General features: G+C 40.8%; 1 protein-coding gene across 11 annotated transcripts in view; it reads left to right on the top strand.

Moving 5' to 3' along the window:
* TDRD12 (tudor domain containing 12) overlaps positions 1–22739 on the top strand; it is a 76077-nt gene that overhangs the window by 31354 nt on the left and 21984 nt on the right. For 9 of the 11 annotated variants that reach the window (XM_065925737.1, XM_065925735.1, XM_065925736.1 and 6 more), the window contains 13 exons: positions 4762–4859; positions 5448–5524; positions 8561–8641; positions 10224–10284; positions 10647–10754; positions 12868–13053; positions 14862–15018; positions 15479–15606; positions 17278–17469; positions 17711–17839; positions 18677–18794; positions 19385–19524; positions 19655–19872. In XM_065925737.1, coding sequence (XP_065781809.1) covers positions 4762–4859; positions 5448–5524; positions 8561–8641; positions 10224–10284; positions 10647–10754; positions 12868–13053; positions 14862–15018; positions 15479–15606; positions 17278–17469; positions 17711–17839; positions 18677–18794; positions 19385–19524; positions 19655–19872 — 1693 coding nt within the window. The remainder of the gene's footprint in view (positions 1–4761; positions 4860–5447; positions 5525–8560; positions 8642–10223; positions 10285–10646; positions 10755–12867; positions 13054–14861; positions 15019–15478; positions 15607–17277; positions 17470–17710; positions 17840–18676; positions 18795–19384; positions 19525–19654; positions 19873–22739) is intronic. The other 2 variants (XM_065925738.1, XM_065925739.1) reach the window with 2 other exon arrangements.

Here is a 22739-nt window from a genome sequence, read left to right on the forward strand (position 1 = left end):
GGAACTCTGAAGAGTCTCCTCCATCACCACAATTTGAAAGCGCTAGTTCTTTGGTGCTCAGCCTTCTTCATTTTCCATCTCTCCTATCTCTACATGACTTTCCATCCGTACATGGAGAAACCATAGCTTTCACTATATGGACCTTTGTCAGCAAAGCAGTGTCTCTGCTTTTTAATATGCTGTCTAGGTTTGTCATAGCTTTCCTTCCAGGGAACCAAGTGTCTTTTAATTTCAAAACTGTCGTCACTGTCTGCAGTGATTTTGAAGTCCAAGAAAATATGTCACTGACTACTTCTACTTTTCCCCCTTCTATTTGCCATAAAGTGATAGGACCAGATGCCATGATATTAGGTTTTTTTTAAATGTTGAGTTTCAAGCCATCTTTTTCACTCTCCTTTTTAACTTTCATTAAGAGGCTCTGTAGTTCCTCTTCACTTTCTGCCATTAGAGTGGTATCATTTGCATACCTGAGGTTGTTGATATTTCTCGCAGCAGTCTTGATTCCAGCTTTTGGTTCATCCAGCCTGGCATTTTGCATGAGGTACTCTGGATATAAGTTAAATAAGCAAGGTGACAATATATAGCCTTGTCATACTCCTTTCCCAATTTTGAACCAATTCATTGTTCTATATTCAGCTCTAAATGTTGCTTCTTGACCTTCATACAGGTTTCTCAGGAGATCGGTCAGGTGGTCTGGTATTCCCATCTCTCTCTCTTTTTTTTTTCCCCCCCCATCTCTTTAAGAGTTTTGCATAGTTTGTTGTGATCCACACAGTCAAAGGTTTTAGCATAGTCAATGAAACAGAAGTAGATGTTTTTCTGAAAGTCCTTCATTTTCTCCATGATCCAGTGAATGTGGCAGTTTGATCTCTGGCAGCTCTGCCTTTTAGAAATCCAGCTTGTTCACATAAAAGTTCTTGGTTCAACTACTGCTGAAACCTAACTTGAAGGATTTTGAACATTACCTTGCTAGCATGTGAAATGAATGCAATTGTGTGGAAGTTTGATCATTCTTTGTCATTCCTTCTTTGAGGTTGGAATAAAAACTGACCTTTTTCAGTCCTGTAGCCACTGCTGAGTTTTCCAAATTTGCTGGCATGTTGAGTGCAGCATTTCAACAGCATCATCTATTAGGATTTGAAATAGCTCAGCAGGCATCCCATCACTTCCACTTTGTTTGTAGTAATGCTTCCTAAGACCCTTGGATTTCACGCTCCAGGATGTCTGGTGCTAAGTGAGTGTCCACACTAACGTGGTTATCTGGGTCATTAAGACCTTTTTTGTATAGTTCTTCTGTGTATTCTTGCCACCTTTTCATAATCTCTTCTGCTAGGTTGGTTCTTGGCATTTCTCTCCTTTTTCGTGCTCATCCTTGTATGACATGTTCCTTTGATATCTCCAGTTTTCTTGAAGAGATCTCTAGTTCTCCCCATTCTGTTGTTTTCCTCTGCTTCTTTGTATTGTTTACTTAAGGAGGGCTTCTTACCTCTCCTTGCAGCTCTCTGAACTCTGCATTCAATTGGGTATATCTTTCCCTTTCTCCCTTACTGTTTGCTTCTCTTTTTTCCTCAGCTAGTTGTTAAGCCTCTGCAGACAAACACTTGGCCTTCTTGCATTTGTTTTTCTTTGGGATGGTTTTGGTCACTGCCTCTTGGACAGTGTTACTAACCTCTGTCCATAGTTCTTCAGACACTCTGTCTGCCAGATCTAATCCCTTGAATCTGTTTGTCAGCTCCACTGTGTAATCATAAGGGATTTGATTTAGGTCATAACTTGAATGGCCTAGTGGATTTCCCTGCTGTCTTCAGTTTAAGCCTGAAATCTGCAGTAAGCATCTCCCGATCTGAGTTGTCCTAAATTTCTGGTCTGACAGTTTCAGCATCCCTGTTCTAACTCTGGTTCTAATTCTTGTCCTGTTTCTTCAAATTGTCTCTTTTTTTGCTTTTTGGCATGCCTTGCAATTTTTTTTTAATTTAAAGCCAGACATGATGTTCTGGATGAGAGGTGGGCCTTTAGAGGTACAGTTATAAAGTATAGAGGGAGGGGAAGCATCCTTTAAAGCTGTGTTTAGATCTGCATCTTTTTGAACCTTTGCATCTGGGTTGTGACCTTCACATGTGCTTTTCAGACCTCCACCTCTCCTCTTGAGGAGGGCTAGGATGGCCTCAGTGGGTGGGGAAATAGATGGGCTATTTCCCTTCCCCCAAGGCGGTTAGTCTCTGATATAGCCTGGGTAGTCCAATTCAGTTCAGTTGTGTCTGACTCTTTGCGACACCATGAACTGCAGCACACCAGGCTTCCCTGTCCATCACCAACTCCCGGAGCTTACTCAAACTCATGTCCATTGAGTCAATGATGCCATCCAACCATCTCATCCTCTGTTGTCCTCTTCTCCTCCCACCTTCAGTCTTTCCCAGCTTCAGGGTCTTTTCCATTGAGTCAGTTCTTCGTGTCAGGTGGCCAAAGTATTGAAGTTTCAGCTTCAGCATCAGTCCTTCCAATGAATATTGAGGACAGAGATCCTTTAGGATTCACTGGTTGGATCTCCTTGCAGTCCAAGAGACTCTCAAGAGTCTTCTCAACACCACAGTTCAAAAGTGTCAGTTCTTTGCCACTCAGCTTTCTTTATAGTCCAATTCTCACATCCATACATGACTACTGGAAAAACCATAGCTTTGACTAGACGAACCTTTGCTGGCAAAGTAATGTCTCAGCTTTTTAATATGCTGTCTAGGTTTGTCTTAGCTTTTCTTCCAAGGAGCAAGCGTCTTTTAATTTCATGGCTACAGTCACTGTCTGCAGTGATTTTGGAGCCCTCCAAAATAAAGTCTGTCACTGTTTCCACTGTTTCCCCATGTATTTGCCATGAAGTGATGGGACCGGATGCCATGATCTTTCTTTTCTGAATGTTGAATTTTAAGCCAACACTCTCTTCTTTCACTTTCATCAAGAGGTTCTTTAATTCTTCTTCGCTTTCTGCCATAGTGATGGCATCATCTGCATGTCTAAGGTTATTGATATTTCTCCTGGCAATCTTGATTCTAGCTTATGCTTCATCCAGCCTGGCATTTTGCATGATGTACTCTGAGTATAAGTTAAATAAGCAGGGTGACAATATACAACCTTGATGTACTCCATTCCCGATTTGGAACCAGTCTGTTCAGTCCGGGTAGTTCAGGCTCTGGTTAGTTTCTCCTGAGGGCAGACCTTGCTGAGAACAGAATGCACTGGCATATTTCAAAAAGGTTAATTTTCCCCTCCCCCTACCAAGCCTCAAGGGGATTTTTATATGATCTTCACTGTGAGAAGCTGTGGAGTTCCGGCAGCTGAGAATCACAAAGTGTTGGGGGTCCTCTTGGAATTGTTCATTTACTCTCCTGCACTAGCTTCCAGTAGCTGGTCAACTTACAGTTCAGATTTTCCTTCTCTGGTGCTAGGTTCTACGGAGATTTCTGCTCACATCAGTTGTGATTATCTGTTTCTCCAGTTGTAGGTGAGAAGGTTTGCCCTGTGGCCTCATATTTTATGTCAGATATAAGAAGAGTTGTTGTTTTTCAGTTGGGTTAGCTGTTTACTTACTGTTATGATGGAGTGGTGAATTCCAACCTCCTTACATGCTGGGATAGAAACTGGAAGTTAAATTGAGCTTTGAAATGTAAGATTGGTAAATATAAGATGACAGAATTATTTCTTCTTGGAGATTGTAATCGCATTTCTTTTTCCTATTTATATTGTCTATCTCTGTTGACTCCTTAAGTTGTTCAAGATTCTCAGTTGAGTATTCTATATCTTTTAAAATTTATTGAGACTTGTATTATGACTCAGTATATGGTCTCACTTGGAAAAGGCTGTTGGGTGTACTTGAGAAGAATGAATATTGTGCTGTTGTTGGGGAAAGTGTTACATAAATATTAGTTATGTCATGTTGATCATTAGTCTTGTTCAGGTCTTCTCTGTTTATGATTTCTTTTTGTCTACAGGTCTATCAGCTACTGAAGGAGAGGCATTGATATCTCCAACTATACAATTGTTTTATTTATGTCTCATTTCCATTCTGTTAGTTTTGCTTCATGTATTTTGAAGCTGTCACTTAGGTACATGGAAGTTTAGAAGTTTTATGTCCTCTTGATGAATTGATATGTGTCATTGTTAAATGACTCCTTCTTTGATCTGAAGTCTACCTTGTCTCTTCTGGGCTATCATCTGAAATACATGTAGTGGCCTTTCCAGCAGTTGCTTGGGCTTCCTTGTAACACGATGGATGGCTGGGTTACAGAAGTGAGCATTTAAGAGAGCAGATCGTAAGTGTATGACTTTTTTGTGCTCCAGCTTTGGAAGTCACATAACATCACGTCTGTGTTTCTAAGCCCACCCAGGCTTATGGGAAAGGAGTATAGGCCCACCTCTCCATGGGAAAAGTGTGAAGGTCACATTGTGAGAACAGCATGTGTGTTGGGAATCATGTTCTGGCCTCCTTTGCAAAATAGAGTCTGCCAATTTGGGAAAATAAATAATGGTTAAATTCTTAGTAAGCCAGTAAGGAATTTTTTTCAACTTTTTTCCTTTTTCTCAATAAGGATTGATACAAGATTTTTTAATTTAATCCCCTCAAGTAAAGTTTTATACAAAATCTTATGCCATAATAATTTTATGTATTAAGGTTTTATTATAACACTTTTTTAGTAAGATCCTTTGGGTCCTGTTTTCTATTTATTTATAACATTTCCTAAGATAATTTTTATTATTATTTTTGTTTTCCAGATAAGGCTGTAAAATGTAATGTGGATTCATTGAAAGGTTCACCTGAAAAAGAATCTGAAAAGAAACAGCAGCACATCTCCTTGAAAGATGTAAATAAGGTGCTGTTTTTAAATGCTCATTAAATATAAAGTTTATATAGTGTTCATTTTAGAATATTCTCCTTTAAAATCTACCAGGAGCCAAAACTGTGGCTGTGATAGTTTATTCATTAAAAAAACATAAGTTTCCAAGTTTACTCTGATTCAGATGAACGGGATAACCCCTGTTCCTCCCTTTTCTAGTCCTTGTTCTTGGCCTGCTAACCACTTGACAAAATTGGGTGCATATTCTCACTTTAACAAGGGTACAAATATCTGGAATTATGGGACACTTTTATAGTTAAGGTCAAGTTCTACCTGTCCCTCCAGTTCCTTTGACAAGACAGGTGAGAGTAATTCCAGGACGTTTTAAATGCTGACTGTCTGAAGTCTGGCTACCTGCTCTTTGGACCCTTCAGTCTAGTGTTCATAGTGGTGGCGTTATCACCGACCTCTCCAGTTCTTGGTCTCCTCATAACACATTGCCTGGACCTTATCTAAGATCGTTGTCTATGAGAACAACTCCCAAGGAATTTTGATGCCTCAAGAACACATATGTTGCTACCGTAAATGGTCATCCTGGAAAAAAAATTTTTTTTTTTTTTACAGTGTGTTGAATCTTCAGTGTGCTGGCCAACAAAGAGAGGCATAACCATATATGCCAATCCAGACACATCAGCTGCAAGGTATGATCTGAAAATCTAGTGTAACTGACTAGAGATTTTAAGTATAATATTGTTTTATACAGTGTTCAGTAAGATTGATGATGGGAGAATATTTGTTTTCAAAAAAAGAGTGACCCTGGAAATTTTGATTAAGCACGTATTTAAAATAAATACGTTTGACAGCTGGCTAGCAGCACAGTTTTCCAAAAAGTGGTAGTGATTCTGGAGTCTCTTTGTTGACTTGTCAGCCAGAACTGTGTCTGTGAGGCAGATGTCTTGATGTGAAGGGCTGGTATATGTGGGCTGGTGGCAGTTCAGGTTGGTGGAAGGTGAAGAATGTTTTCTTATATTCTTGAAGATGAGCTTCCAAGTCTTTGTAACCCTGTCCTCAGCAAAATCCATGTCAGTGATGTGAATGGGAAAATGTGATATTATGCACTTCATGTATAGTAAAGGTCTTAAAGTAGGAAGCTTCCATTTGTCCCCTACTGGACTTGATGCTAGTATTGTCATACATTGTATTTATGCATTTGTTATAAATGCTGAAATCTGTTGTTGTTCCTATTTAAACAGTCAAGTTTTTCTTTGAGGGATTTGAATAAGAAGAGAAATTATCATGTATTTACCTATGTGGCTATCATCCGTGCTTCTTACTTTTTGTGTAGATCCGGATTTCCCTCTGGCACCATCTTCCTTTCACTTGAGGGACTTCCTTTAGTACTTCTTGTGTATTTCTTCTTTCACTCTTTCTTGGGTCTGCTGGTGATGAACTCTTTCAGCTTTTATATGTCTGAAAAAACTTTGCTAGATCGAATTCCAGCTTTCAATTTCTTTTTCCCTGTATTTTAGCAGTGTTGCTTCACCATCTGCCTGCTCATATTGTTTGCAGTGCAAAATCTACCATCATATTTTTTCTTTGTTTCTCTGTTTGCAGCATGTCTTTTTCCTCTGTTTTTAGGGTTTTCTCTTCATTGCTGGTTTGAACAATTTAATTATTGTATGTCTTGATGAAGTTTCTTTCATATTTCTTATGCTTGGGATTCATTAGGGCTCTTCATTTGTAGGTTTCTGTCTTTTCATTGGGGCTTCCCTGGTGGCTCAGTGGTAAAGAAACCGCCTGCAATGCAGGAGACCCAGGTTCGATCCCTGGGATGGGAAAATCCCCTGGAGGAGGGTATGGCAACCCACTTTAGTACTCTTGCCTAGAGAATCCCATGCACAGGGGAGCCTGGCAGGCTGCAGTCCTTAGGGTCGCACAGAGTCAGACACGACTGCACTGCAGCTGAGCAGCAGCAGCAGTCTTTTCATCAGATTTGATAAGCATTCACCTGTGTTAGTCTACAAATAGTTTTTCTGCACCTGTCATTTTCTTCCCTTTTGAGACTCTTAGAAGACAAATGTCTCTGAGGCTCTGTTCATTTTTTAATTTTTTCTTGCTGTTCTTCATATTAATGATTCTACTGCTCTGTGTTTAATTTAATTGTCACTTCTATTATCTCCATTTTACTAAGCTCATCCACTGAATTTTTTATCTGATGTATTATATTTTTTTGTTCTAAAATTTTCATTTGATTTTTTTATAGTTTATATTTTTGCTGAGAAGAAAATAAAATTCTGATTGTGTCATTTAAGAGTGCTCACCTTTCCTTTTCTTATGGAGCTTGGTTATAATAGCTCCTGTAGGGTGCTTTATAATTCACACATCTGTGGGGTTGGCCCCTGTTGGTTATTTTTTCCCTCTGCAGCTGATCTGATTTTCCTTATTCATTGTATGTTGAGTAATTTTGGATTGTACTCTAGATACTTGGAATATTATGGCATGAGACTCTGCTGTAGAGTCTTCTGGAGAATGTTGATTTTGTTGTTTTAGCAGGAGGTCATCATTCCCTTAAGGTTCAGACCTCAAACTCTGTCTCACTTGCTGTGGGTGGTGATTGTGACACTGTTTCCAACTCTTTGGTCCACTGCTTTGGGCCTGTAATGGACACACTCAGCTTGGGATCGGAGTGGGACTTGGGGTGGGTATGGGGTTCCCCCCCACCCCCAGCTCTCTATCTCTTTTTTTCCCCAGGACTTTTCCTCACATTCACCATTTTCTAGATGTTCTCACTCCCTGTTCCTCTGACCAGATAGATGGTTTTTTGTTGTTGTTGTTGTTGTTGTGGAGAAGCTACCATGCAGTTAGTGTGACTGGGGCTGCTTATGGAATAAAATAGCAATAGAAATAAAAGAAGAAGAAAAGATGGAAATTTTTCCTCATCCAGTCTCTAGACCACTGGGTCCCCATTTCCTGGTTCATTAGAGGGAGGGAGAAGTTTTCTCTTGGGGTTTTAAGTGACTGTATGTGTGATTAGCACCACTGCGTGCATCTCCGTGATCAGAGCTGGCCTTGGGCTTAGAACAGGAGGGGAGAGGGCCAGGATTCCTCACACCCTCTGGTCTCAGGCCCCTCTTCTCTGTTCGCTGGCTTGAAATATGTTCAGCCGTCCTCATCTGAAGCTCCTGCACATGCACTGATGCAGATTCCTTGGTTGTGGAGGGTCCACTGTACTACACTATATTATATAAGGGACTTGCACATCCTTGGATTTCAGTATCCCTGGGGCTCCTGGAATCAGTACCCTGCAGATACTGAGGGATGAGGGTAGAGACGTTCTCAGGTTTTTTGACGTCTGCATCCTCTGCACCATTCTGCAACTTGGGCCACCCTCATGTCAACACCAAGAGATAGAGAAATGTGAAAGCCAGGACACTCTCCATGACTTGGGTGGTTTTTCACGTTGGGTCTTCCTCCCCTATAGTTTCATACTTCATTCCGAGTTTCTCATTGTAATCCGTAAGGGAGAGAGGCTGTAGGGGGCTTGCTCTTGGCAGCCCGAGGACTGTCAAAATGGTCTTCATACTCAAAGGACTCAGTTTCAGTTCTCAAAGAATTTACTTAAGTTGATCCACTTATTCTGTAGTGGTACTTCTCAAATTTTCTCCCAGAAAATAAAGGTATTTTCAGATTCGGAGTAAATGGATTCAGAAATTTTAGCAAATGTTTTTGATTTTTAGTGCTTCGTGTCAAAAGTCAAGTGAGAAGCCACTTAGATCAGCTGAGAAGAAAGAATACAATGAGAAGAATGGCTGTGTGAAGTATGGATTTTTTTTCTTGGCCTCAATTTTTTATTGAAATAATTGTAGAAAAATTATAAGCAGGAAGAATCTGTATGTGATTTTATTATTAATTTCAAACCTGCATTCCCAGTGACTCAGTGGGTAAAGAATCCACCTGCAGTGCAGGAGACACAAGAAACACAGGTTCTATTCCTGGTTCAGGAAGATCCCCTGGAGGAGGGCATGGCAACCCACTCCAGTATTCTTGCCTGGAAAATCCCATGGACAGAGGAGCCTGGCAGGGTACGGTCCTTAGGGCCACAAAGAGTCAGACACGGCTGAAGCAACTGAGCATAACACTGCACATACACAGTGTCTGCAGGCTTTGAGGTTAGTTTTTTCTTTTTCATTTACTAGGGCAGATTTTTCTGTGTAAAAGTTTTGTTCTACTATAAATAGTCATTCTCTGCCTCCCCTTCCTGAATCTCTTGTCAAGTGAACAATTTTATGAACCAAATTAAGTATAGTTGATCTTATGGGGCTGTTGATTTTACATGGGTTGGCCCTTGCTTTCTTCCTAGTTTTCAGATGTTAAATGGATCTACCACCTGCTGGAGAAAGTAGGTATTTATAGTGTGGAGCTTGGGACGTTTCTTTTTTTTTCCTGTCCTGCCAGATTCACAAAGTACTCACTTGGTAGTTGTTAACAGTAGAGGAATCTCTTCATTTTATACTTGTTTAATCCACGAAGTATTTTTGTACAAATTTTTATGATTTCTTACCTTACCAGCCTAAAAACACTCTCACATTCCATGTAACTGTGGCTGCGCTGAAGCCATCAGAGTGGCAAAGCATCTAAGGCAGTTCAGAAGTGGGTAGATGGTACAGTGGCTGCTAACTGGGATGGCGGGGGAGAGGGTCGTTGACCATATGGCCATCTTGGTGTCCTGACTCCCTGGAGGCTGCTCTGTGGCCCTGTGACATCCCAGCAGGAGGGCCTCATGGTGTCCATGGCCAAGGGCTCTGAACGTTGCCCCATGGAGTCCACGGGTCTTGGGATGGTTGTTAATGCACCAGAGTTGACATCCTCTTACCCAGGCATCCCTCCACCTAATACCTGGAAGTAGTGATGCTCCAACACGTTATTTTCCTTGAACCAAAGACTTTGTGTTATCCATGTAGCTCATTTCTTTCAGCCTCATGCCCTTTACTTAGAACCCTCTGATGAAATGACATCAGTTATTCTATCAGTCTGTTGTGGGTCCCAAAGAACCTTGAAGTGATTGAAGATTAAACAGCAGAAAAGGAAGGAGGCAGTGGGTTTCTTAGAAGGAACACAAGTGAGTGATCATGCACTCTTTCTCCTTGTCCAGAGCAAGTGGTCCTGGGATTGGCACTGCTGTGCAGAGCAGGGCCCAGTGGGGGAGGGAGAATGGGCAACATGAGACCGGCAGACCCGCCAAAGCCCTTGTGTAGCAATGGACAGGGTGAAACAGAGCAAGTGGTAATGCCATGGCCATGCCTGTAGTTCATGTTACCTCTGTCAAGGAAGATACAGAGTGATAGCAGAACTAAAGAGCACTTCTTTTTCCTTCAAATGATCCCTTTGATTATTTTATAGGTTACTGCAGTTTTTAAATCCTGATCCTTTAAGAGCTGACGGAATCTCTGATCTGCAGCAGGTATTGCAACTCCCCCTCCAACCCCTGCCGCCAAAAGAAAAAGCTGTTTACTCTTTAAATCCCACCCCTCCTTTCCTCTAAATTTTAGATATGAAGAAAAATTCCTTGCATGGAGAACTTTACCTGAAGATGTACTTTTAGAAATTATCTAATAAATTACTGCTTTAGAGACATGGCTCTTTTTCTGTTTGGGTAATAGATAATCTTCCTTTCATTTTGGTCATTTTGATGGGTTTTGATAAGCATATAAACCTAGGGTTTTACACTGAAACCAGACTCTGATGTCCTCTTCGTCTCTGTAAAGTTCTTGGTATTCTATGCTAACAGCATCGGGCAGAGCCATCTAACACCTGTGTTCTTAGTTGCAGAAGCTGAAGTCGGGGTCCCAGCAGACCATGGCAGTTTTGCGAAACAGGGTTGAGCCCTGCTTGTCCATCGAGACAGCACCACTCTCAACAGACCTGAAAAAGGTGATGGGATTCATAAAGGAACTCTGACCTGTTGTAATGTAGAGAGATTTTTAATAAACAGTTCTGAGGTTGCATTTCCATAATTTCTTTGCTTTTGAAATTCCCTTTTAAGATTTTGTTATTAATTTCTCATTTAGTCTTAAAGTCCAGGTTAACTTCTTATAAGTGAATAATTCTTTTTGTGGAGAAACCTAAGTGCTCTAGTGAAATAAGTTCTCAAATGTGCCTCTGAAAAGGCGCTCAGAAGGAGCACAAGCAGTCGGGGCAGTTAGAATGTTCTCTGCATCCTCTTCAGAATTGCGTTCTAGAACTGTGGTTTCACTTAGATCATCAGTTTAGAGCATCAGTTTAAATCATGTTTATCTGCTTCCCTCTTGATATTAAAAAAAAATTTTTTTTAAAAACCCACAAGGATGAATAGAAGTCTTTATTGGACAGGAAATTTCTTACAGGCTTTTGGAAGGTGGAAGAGCAGCAGCAGAGGGTGGCTGACCCCTGAGGAGGGGTGACGTGGGGAGGGCACTGACCTGCCCGCCTTCTTTCTTGAGCATCAACAGCCAGGTTCTCAGGAAGGACATTGGAGGTTCTGTTTGGAGAAACTGAATGACCCTCGAGAAGAACCTTCAGGCAACGCTGTTGTTCAACCCTCCCAGTAAAAATGCCTGCTTGCTGCCCGTCTCCCTTCAGTGATGGGACTCTGACGTGGTGCTGAGCTCCAGCCTGCCTACAGGTGTAGCCCAGCATTTAGTGTCCTTGATGTGAGCAGTCTCCAGGGATCCTTGGACATTTTGAAGAAAGCCTTCCCCTAAGGAAAAAGGAAAACAAACTCTGAAAGAAACAAACGATGTAGGGAGTGAAAGAAAACATGAGAAAATAGATATCCTTAGAGATAAGAGAAGATATTGCTTGGCTTTAACAATAATAAGGTGCTATAAAAAAGAGAAACAGATAAAAAAGGGGTCTTAGGAATTAAAAATGCTATAGAAAGAAAAATAGAAGTAACAGGTAAAATAGAAGTTAACATCAGAAAGTAGAACAGAAAAATGGAAATGAGGGGAAAAGGGAATTTGAGAATCAACTTGAGGTCTCATATCTGAAAAGGATTTCTAGAAAGAGTGATGAAAGAGGGCAGAAAATCCTGAGCATAGCACATGGACACTCCCTGGACTTAATGGATATGGCTTTCTAAATTAAGAGAGTTTGCTGACCACAGACCCAGAACAGCTGAGGAGCAAGAACATGGACACATTGCTACGAAGCATCTGAATTGAAAGGGATTCAGAGATGCTGAAAGCTTCCAGGGAGAAGAAACCCATCCCTGGAAGGGTCAGAAATCAGAAGAGCTTCAGACTTGTCCGCGGGTCACCAGAGGAACACTGACTCCAAAACACTGGTGAAAAGTGACTTCCAACATGGAAGTCCCTGGCCAAACCACTAGTGAAGAGTGAGGATGAAATGAAAGCATTTTCACATTTGCAAAGTCTGAAATTTCCTTCTTCTGTATGCTTTGTTGAGAAGCTGCCAAAACCTGTTCTCCACCAAACCAAGAAATTCACCTGAAAAAGTTATAGAGAAGAGGTGACGTTGCAGGAAAATCCCAGTCCCAGGTACAGCTGGGGCTCAGGGCTGGGGGATGAGGTCTTCAGAGAACCAACGGGCTGGCTGGTGCTTTCAGCCTTGTGGAGGAGCTCATCCATGTGGCTGGAGAGCTCTGTAGAACATTTGGGGCCTGGTGACAGTTACATACAAAAATAAGCAAACAAAAGGCATGTTTGTTTTGGGGGATTAAAAAAAAAACCTTTGCTAGTGGAGCTGATGCACTAGCAGATTATCAGAAGGAGGATGAGAAACCACACACTTGCTCTGGTAAGCATTAAACACCTGGTCCTTCAACACACTGCCTGTTGGATCCTTTCAGTTTGAAGCCCAGAAAAGCAGAGTCTCTTTGAGCAGGAGTTCACTGCTGGACAATATCTGGGGGGACTTACTGAGTTAGGTGTTGGAAAATCCCAGATTGAGCAGTGAGTACTTGTTGTTGGGATAAGGTAAGCAATGAGAAGGGTCTGTTAGCTTTCTGTACTTTATTGTCTTGGTTGTCATTGATGTTTTGTAGGCTCTTCAAAGAAATAAGTTTCCAGGCCCCAGCCACACTGAATCTTACTCTTGGCCTCCCATAGCACGTGGCTACGACGTGGTGGTCATTTCTCACTGTGGAAATGACCCTTTGTTGTACCTTCCACCAATGCTTACGATTCTGCAAACAGGCGGCTGCTACAAGTCTTTGCCAAGTAGAAATGGAGTAAGTTGAAGACAGTTTTGTTTTTCAACAAAATGGGTTAAAAATTTATTTTAAACTTGACGCCTGACTTTTGGTTAAGTTTAGGTTACGTTAAAACTGAGGACAGAGACTGTCCTGTGAGAAACTCTTCTCAACACAGACACTGATTCTTACCGAGAATCCCTAGTTGTTGGCAGTTGTCTTGAGTCAGGAGAGTCCTGGCTTTTGGTGATGAATATACAGTTTATAGAATTATTTCACTGACTGAATCTAATTGTCACAGCAACCCCTTGAGATGGTCAGACTGTTGTCTTCACTATTTTATAGGTGAGAAAATTAAGCTCATAAAAAGTCCTTACCTGCTGACAAGTGTGACAAGACGTGGGATTTGAATTTAGATTATCTTTTAAAAATTTTTTATTTATTTGGCTGCATGAGGTCTTAGTTGTGGCATGTGGGATCTTTCGTTGTGGCGCACAGACTCTCTAGTTGCAGTGCATGGACTCGTGAATTGTGTGTGGGCTTCCAAGCTCAAGGCCTCAGTAGTTTAGTGTTCGGGTAGTTCAGTGTGCGGGCTTAGTTACTCCACAGCATGTGGGATCTTAATTCCCTGGCCAGGGATCAAACCCACATCCCCTGCATTGAAAGGCAGATTCTTAACCACTAGACCACAAGGAAGTCCCATGAATTTAGATTTTCTGTTATCTTGTCCCTATTCACTGTTTTGGAATCCTACTTTATTTTTCCCAAGTGTAAGAATTAGAAAGTAGCTGAGAAGCCAGATGGAAAGGGGAGAGGTGGATGTGAGACTCCAGTGGTGGGGGGGTGGGTGGAGTACCATCCGCTTTGTTGGGGTCTGACTGTCAGGGAACTGATGAGTGTGATCTGTCTCAGCTCTTCTCCCCAGAGATACACTACGGGTGGTTCCATCACTCATTATAAGGTGAAAAATAGCGGTACAGATTTCATCTTAGAAAAGATACTGGTTTATGTAATTATGCCTTGTGGTTTTATGAGTTTTCTTTAGAAATCTGCATTGTCTGTGTTATGATGTATTGACTTAATAATATTAAGTGGATGCATTTATGTCACTCAGGTAGCAGCTGACCCCACTGATGAGAGGCAGCTTGTGTTGAGATTGGCCCCTGGCCGGGCCAGGAAGGAATGTCTGGGTGTGCCGCTTGTGGCCCTGCTGTTTTGTCTGTATCTCCAGGGTCAGCCTGCATTTAGGCGTGAGCCCCGGAAGCTGGTGCTTGCCTGGATCTGCATAACAGAAGCTGTGTGTTCAGGAAGGTGTTGGCAGACAGTGTCCCTTCTAGAGAGAGCCCTGAGGGATAGAGGAGGGCAGGATTCAGGCGGTGCAGCGGGAATCTTGCTCTCCTAAGGAGGAGATGTTAACCTTTTCCACAGCCCTTTTCAGGAGGCCGTTAGTTCATCCTTGTGCTTAGAAACAGGCAGTCTGGAGCCAGATCGCCTGACGTGAAATCCTGTTGCTACTGTATGTTTAGCTGCGCAGCCTTGGGCAGCTGCGCCCCCGGCTGCTCCTCTGAAATGAGATAGGACCTCGCCCGCCTGTAAGGGAACTTTACAGATGAAATGATTTTTACTTGTGCATAAGTGGTTTTTAGTTCAGACCCTGTCAGAAGCTGAGTCACTGTGTCTGCCTCCATTCTAGTGAGATTGTGTTTTGGCTTCTCTGACCTACGTGACAGTGATGATGGCAAAAACAGTGCTTACTGCATACAGGGTGGTGTTCTGCATGCTTTTACATACACTCTCTGTGGTTTTAACCTTTGTCCAAAATTACGTTGAAATTTTTGTCTTTGCAGCCTCTGGCAGTCATCGTGTGCCCTGGGTGGAAAAAGGCCCAATTTATTTTTGAATTATTGGGAGACTATAGAGCGTCCTCCAGGCCTCTTCATCCTGTGTTGTTAACAATCGGACTCCACAAAGATGAAGCCAAAAATGTGAAGCTTCCAAGGGGGTGTAAGCAGCCTTTCCAGGCTATTTGGTTTCCCTAGAGAACACAGTGCAGCCGGGATCAAGCAGACCCGGGAGCCACCCGAACACGGGGCTTGTGTGTTGGCCGACCTCACTTATCAATTATGTATCTGTGTAGGTAGTCAAGGTTTACTCTTGACTTACCATCTGTTTTACTGAGAAAGCTCTGTCTTTTCATTCATTTATCAACTATGCAGTAAACACCTGCTGTTTATTTAGTGTTGACTAAAACCCCACCCTGCCTTGCAGGAACTCAAAACCTGGTGGAAACCCAGGTATTTAATCAGAAAACACAGGCCTCTTGTGTACCCACCTGAGTAAGAAAAACAGGTTTTTATTTTATTAAAAGGCATTTCTAGAAAGTGTGTGAAATTTTAGCAAAGGAAATGTTAGAAACACTTGTGGAAAATCTAAAGTGTTAACTCTGTTTTCTTTTAAAATGTAGGCGATATGATTGTTGCAACACCACATAGTCTCCTGAGACTTCTCCAGTATCAGAGCTTATTATTTCTTAGGCTCTGTCACCTAGTTTTGGATGAGGTGGAAGTATTACTCTCTGAAGCTAATGAGCAAGTAAGTGTGTCTTGTTCATTTAGATGTCATTACTACTTAGAAATATTTACATATATGTATATATATATATAGAGAGAGAGAAGATTGAAAGTCTTTTAGAAATCAGGAAATGTGTTTAGTTGGGAAGAAGCTGGTTAATCTAAAAAAATTATCCCTTTAATTGCTATAATTAAGATGAGAGAACGTTTATCTGAATTTTCTACCCAATGTTAAAGTGCTTTGAAAAGCAAAAATTCTTTCCTAGGAAGATTTTTCTAAAATACTTAATATTTTTCTGGTTATAAAATCAATAATTTTGTTTTAGAAAATTTGGGAAGTAGAGAATACTTGAAAACCCCCCACATGTGTAGTCTTAATGCTCAGAGGTAATTAGTTGTTCTAATTTAGAGTATTTCTTTCCTTTTTGTAATTCTGGTGTCTGTTGATACATATAATTAATATTATCAGGACCTATTTTGTGTGTTAGTTTGTAACTTGCATCCCAGTGAACAGCATTTTGAGTGTTGTTACTCACTGTTCCATAGCATGACTGTTACTGGCCACTTAATGTTGAATCCTATGGGCGTAACATAATTTATTTTATAACTGCCTTATATTTGGATATTTAGGATCATGTGTGTGTGTGTGTGTGTGTGTGTGTGTATGGCTGAAGAAACACATCTTTTTTGCACACATTTTTCTTAGGATAATTTCCTGGGAAGGGGATTAATGGATCAGAGGCTGTGAATTCTTAGAAGGCATTTGTTGGAAGCAGTGTCATGTGACAGCCTGGAGCATTCCTGTGGGGGCAGTGATGGCCCCAGGGTCCAGTCCAGGCTTTGTTACTTCCTGACTGTGGGTCTGGGCAGGGTTCCTGAACTCCTCTAAAGTCTCAGTTCTTATTTGTTAACATCTGGACCGCTGCCTTGTACACTGGCCCTTCTGAAAGTGTAGATGAATTTGCACTCCATCAGGCAGTGGACCAGAGGCCATACATGCTGGACCCCAGCAGTAGGGGCCCTGGGCCAGCTTCCTTTTCCAGGTTGCTTGTTACACGTGGAGTCTGAGTCACTTAATCTCTGTGTCCTTGACAGTTTCCTAAATTAAGCATTGATTCATACTGGCCATTTGTACCCTTTCTTCTGTGAGCTGCTGTTTCATTTCCTTTGTTTTCTTTCAGTGGGATTATCTTTTTCTACCTAGTTTGTACAATAGAAGTTTTTATATAAGGCGATTAATCCTTTGTTAGCTTTGTTACCCCTGATTCTGGGAAAGATTGAGGGCAAGAGGAGAAGGGGGCCACAGAGGATGAGAAGGTTGGTTGGTATTACCGACTCAATGGACATGAGTTCGCATAGACTCTGGGAGATAGTGAAGGACAGGGAAGCTTGGCATGCTGCAGTCTGTGGGATCGTGAAGAGTTGGACACAACTTAGTGACGACAACAGCAAATTAATCCTTTGTTACCTGTGTTATCCATATATACCCAGATGATGTTTGTTTTAATTTTGTGTATATTTAACATTTTTCCTTTTTAGTTTTTTGTTGTTTTTTTTTGCTTTTGCTTTAATGTTTAAAGACTTTCCCCATTCTGAGAACAGAAAATATAACTCTTTACCTTTTATATCCTGTCAAACTTAATTCTTAGTTTCTTTTGAAATAAAAATGAAATTAATTATACTAATTTTTTAGATGTTTGCTATATTAGATAACTTTAAAAAAAACATTGAAGTTGAAGAACGGGAATCTGCCCCACATCAGATTGTTGCAGTTGGAGTTCATTGGAACAGACATATAGAGCATTTAATCAAAGAGTTCATGAACGACCCCTACATTGTGATCACGGCCATGGAAGAGGCTGCCCTGTACGGCTGCGTCCAGCAGGTAGTGAGTTGTGGGTGTGCATGGTGGGGGCTGGTGTGCACAGGCCAGTAACCTTTACTCACGGCTTAATATTTAGAGATTACTGCACTGATTTCATATACAAACCTGGAATTATGTATTTGAGTTTCTATTGCTTTTTTTACCTTCTTCTCTATTAAAATTATGACTTTCCCATAAAAAGGAAAGCTGGAGCACCGTGAACATTTTAAAAAGTCCCAGTATTTTTGCATTTCTTTACCAGGTAGTGCATCTTTGCTTGGAATGTGAAAAAACTTCTACTTTACTCCAGACTCTTGATTTCATCCCAAGTCAGGCAGAGAAGACCTTGATCTTCACCTCTTCTGTAGCTGAAACAGAAATAGTGTGTAAGGTGAGCCCTTCCACACATAAAACGTTTTTATAGCTTATTTACACTGTGGTTGAATCTTGAGTCAGAGAATTATTGGAATAGTTAAATATTTGACAAGAAAATAAAATTTTATAAATTCAACCTCAGAACAGGCTCTGCCATAAAGCAAAACTGGTGGCAGTGAGAAAGGACAAGGAGGCCTGACCCTGAGAGCATCAGAGCCAAGGGCAACCTGGCTGAGTGAAAAGGATCCGGTTCATGACGAAGGGGCAGCCTCTTCTGTTCCCTCTGTTTAAGAAGATAGAGATGATAACAGTAAAATATATCATCATTTTAGCCAGAAAAGCCAAGTAAATTGGCCAAAGATTTAATCTAATTGTGTATAAATACTAAATGTAGAAACGAGGCCACATACAAAAGAAGCAGTAGTGCGTCCACATTTCAGCAAAAATGAACTAGGTGGTGTAGTGAAAAAACCCTTCTTAAATTAACAGTAGTACCATAAATTTCATGTGTTCATATATATACCTCTACAGAGGGAAGTACACATACACATAAGTATATATACACACACACACATATATGTATGCACACATTATTTTAAAAGGAAGAAAAATAGTTTTAGCAAAATAATATTTGTTTCACTGGAGCAAGTTTTTAGATATAAACAATAGAATTTTGAAAGTATATTTATTTAAATTTACAACCATCTCATTTGTAGAATTAGTGGATCAGTGAGGTAACACCCTCACAGAGAATTTTAAATGGTTTATATTGATATAGATAATTATTGATGAAAAATTATCTCTTAAATTTATATTCCTGAGTGTGAACTGGCCCCTTTGGTTTCATTTTCAGGTGGTAGAAAGCAATTCCATATTTTGCTTGAAAATGCATAAAGAAATGATTTTTAATTTAAAAAGTGTTTTAGAACAGTGGGAGAAGAAGTTAAGTTCTGGTTCTCACATTGTATTAGGTAAGTATTTTAATTTCTACTTCTATTTAGAGAAGGCTGAACTAATAGGAATTATTCTGTGATTCATTTATTTACTTCTTCTCCAAATTTCTCATTCTCAGATTTACTGAGAATGTATTAGTAATGTTAATTTCAAAATGAAAATTAACTTCAATTAATTAATATTGAGGTGAAATTCAGGTATCTCCAGGGCAGTGGTCAGCAACCCTTGGTCTAGATGTGCTCCCTGGAGTCGAGTTTAAGGATCACTGTCATATATATGTATGCCTGTGATGAAACTTGTCATAAACAAATGCTAAATTTGGTATTGGAAATACAAAAGTCAATTTGTATTAAATAAGTGAAAACATTACATGGGCATCTTAGATTTGTAATAGAGGCATTTTTCAAGTTAAAAAGGAGACTATTTTTCTCTGAAATTTAATTACCAAGTTTTGAAATTTTGGGAAAAGAAATGGGAAAGAAGTTTCCTTATATCTCAACAGTAAAATGAAATAAATGTTTTGAAGTTTGGTTCCTGGAATTTTCTCTGTGAAATACGTGTGGAAAAATTCCATCCTCTCTTGAAATTGTCACTTCTTTTTCTCCAGCCTTAACAGATGATTGCATCCCACTCTTGGCCATCACCGATGCCACATGTGTTATTCACTTCAGCTTTCCTTCCTCACCAAAAATTTTCGGTGGACGCCTATATTGCATGTCCGATCATTTTCAGAGTTTAACTGAACAGGTTTGACTCATATGCATAATTTAATATTTCACTGGCATTTTCCACGTAATGACAAACTTAGAGTCTGTAAAGTTTTATTGTTTAGACTGGTATGGATGATTCACTTCCTTTATTCGCCCCCAATTTTAAGGGTTCTGCCGAACAGGGAGATAAAAAGACCAAATCTGTCTTGCTGCTGTCGGAGAGAAATGCCTGCCATGCAGTTGGGGTCCTACGCTACTTGGAGCGAGCAGATGCCAAGATCCCTTCAGAGCTGTACAAGTTTACTGAGGGGGTTCTGGAAGCCAAGGAAGATAGAAAAGCCAGAAGCCCTCTTTGTCCGTATCTTAAGGCTTTTGGTTTTTGCAAGTAAGCCAGTCATCTTTTTTTTTTGAAATACAATGTGCAATAAGCTGCACAGATGGTAAATTTATAGCTTGAGGGTGGTTATATAGGTAATGCAACCCATGTGAACCATACCCAGCCCTGAGGAACCGTCTTAAAGGTCCTCTCCATCTCCTTCCCAGTTTGTTCCTCCTCCAGAAGTAACCACCCTCGTTTTATCTACAAACACTGACTAATTTGCTGAGTTTTGAATTTTATATAAATGGAATTGTGGTATGTTCAACCAACTATCTGTGGCATTTGTCTGTATATTGGTATTTTATTTATTTATTTTGTGGCTCAGAATTCCATTGTATGATTATATCTACATTCATTCTCCTCTGGATGGGCCTGTGAGTTGTTTTATGTATAAAGCTGCTGTGAACACTCTTGTACATGTCTTTTTGTGGAAATGTGCACCCATTTCTCTTGGGTATATACTTTGGAATGGGATTGCTGGGTCATGAGGCAGACGTGTGTACTTTACCAGAGTGGTTGGTCATTTTATCATCCCATCAGTTGTTAAGAGAGAGTTTGAACTGCTCTGTATCTTCACCAACTCTTAGTATTCGTGGGGGCATGGGGTAGGTGACTGTGATTTTCATATGTATTGCTCTAAGAATTCATGATATGGAATGTCTTTCCACATGATTGTGGGACATGTGACCGTCCCTTTTTGTGAAGTGCCTGTTCTGGGTTTATAGGAGCAGTTTGTTTATTCTAGATATAATTGCTTTGTCAGAGATACGCAGATATGCATTGAGAATCTTCTCCCAGTCTGTGGCTTGCCTTTTCACTCTTTCAATTAATTAATAAATTTTGGCTGCACTGGGTCTTCGTTGCTGTGCTCGGGCTTTCTCTAGCTGCAGCGAGCAGGGGTTGTTCTCTAGTCGTGGTGCGCAGGCTTCTCACTGGTGGCTTCTCTTGTTGCAGAGCACGGGTTCTGAGGCTCGCGGGCTCGGTAGTTGTGGCTGCGGGCTCTAGAGCGCAGGCCCGGTACCTGTGACTCATGGCTTTGTTGCCTCATGGCATGCGGAATCTTCCCAGACCAGGGGTTGAACCTGTGTACTCTGCATTGTCAGGTGGATTCTTAACCACTGAACCGCCAGGGAAGTCCTCACTCTTTCAAGAGTCTCAGTGAACAGATATTTTTAATTTTGATGAAGCATTTTAGAGTTACTATTTTTTGTGTGTTCTTAGATAAGAAATATATGCCTATCTCTAGGTTATGACATTCTTCTCTGTTTTCTTCCAGAAGCTTTATAGAGTTAGCTTTCACATCTAGGTATGTAATCTATATTGAATAAATTTTTGTGTATAGTGTTTGACATGGACAAGGTTTACTTTTTTCCATATGGATAATCCCTTGCTCCAGCTTTCTTTACTTAAAACATCATCATGGGTGGGGTGGAGGTAAAAAAAAAGAAATTGTCATATTCTCACTGAGTTGGTGCCTTGGACGTAAACAGACAACAGTATATGTGATCCATTTGTGGTTGCTCTCTGTTACACTGGTCTACTCGCCTGTTCTTAAACCAGTACTGCACCTTCTTAAGGTAGCTTGAACTGTAGTGGGTCTTGGAAAACGGTATGTAAGTTCTCCAACATGGCTCTTCTTAATGGTTATTTTTGGCATTTTAATTCTAATGCATCTCCATATTCATTTTAGTATAGGCTTGTCACTTTCTTCAAAAACATTGCTGGAGTTTTGACAACTGCATTGATTCTGTGGATCAGTTTGGAGAGCACAGGTATATCTTAGCACTCAGGAACTCTCTTAGGGATCCAGACACGATACCAGTAGCTGATCAGTGGATCTCTGGGACTAGGTAGTAGATGTCTGATAGATATCTACTGGATGGAATTTAAAGATAACTGTTGAAATTAACTTATTTTTTTGATGGTGGTACACTATACCCATTATTAGCAACAATCTCCATAATGCTTTTAAATAAAATACTAACTTTTAAAACTGAAACTTTAACTATTTCTCAGTTTGGGTTAGGTGGCTCCTGGTTTAGAGGTTCATTGGCCTCTGTTGTAGGTTCAGTTCAGTTCAGTCACTCAGTCCTGTCCGACTCTTTGCGACCCCATGAATCACAGCACGCCAGGCCTCCCTGTCCATCACCAACTCCCGGAGTTTACCCAAACCCATGCCCATCGAGTCGGTGATGCCATCCAGCCATCTCATCCTCTGTCATCCCCTTCCCCTCCTGCCCCCAACTCCTCCCAGCATCAGGGTCTTTTCCAATGAGTCAGCTCTATGCATGAGGTGACCAAAGTATTGGAGTTTCAGCTTCAGCATCAGTCCTTTCAATGAACACCGAGGACTGATCTCCTTTAGGATGGACTGGTTGGATCTCCTTGCAGTCCAAGGGACTCTCAAGAGTCTTCTCCAACACCACAGTTCAAAAGCATCAATTTTTCGGCGCTCAGCTTTCTTCACAGTCCAACTCTCACATCCATACATGACCACTGGAAAAACCATAGCCTTGACTAGATGGACCTTTGTTGGCAAAGTAATGTCTCTGCTTTTTAATATGCTGTCTAGGTTGGTCATAACTTTCCTTCCAAGGAGTAGGCATCTTTTAATTTCATGGCTGCAGTCACCATCTGCAGTGATTTTGGAGCCCCCCAAAAATAGTCTGACACTGTTTCCACTGTCTCCCCATCTATTTCCCATGAGGTGGTGGGACCAGATGCCATGATCTTAGTTTTCTGAATGTTGAGCTTTTTGCCAACTTTTTCACTCATCTTTCCTTTCATCAAGAGGCTTTTTAGTTCCTCTTCACTTTCTGCCACAAGGGTGGTGTCATCTGCATATCTGAGGTTATTGATACTTGTCCTGGCAG

This window comes from Muntiacus reevesi, chromosome 2 (assembly GCF_963930625.1).
Source record: "Muntiacus reevesi chromosome 2, mMunRee1.1, whole genome shotgun sequence".
NCBI lineage: Eukaryota > Metazoa > Chordata > Mammalia > Artiodactyla > Cervidae > Muntiacus > Muntiacus reevesi.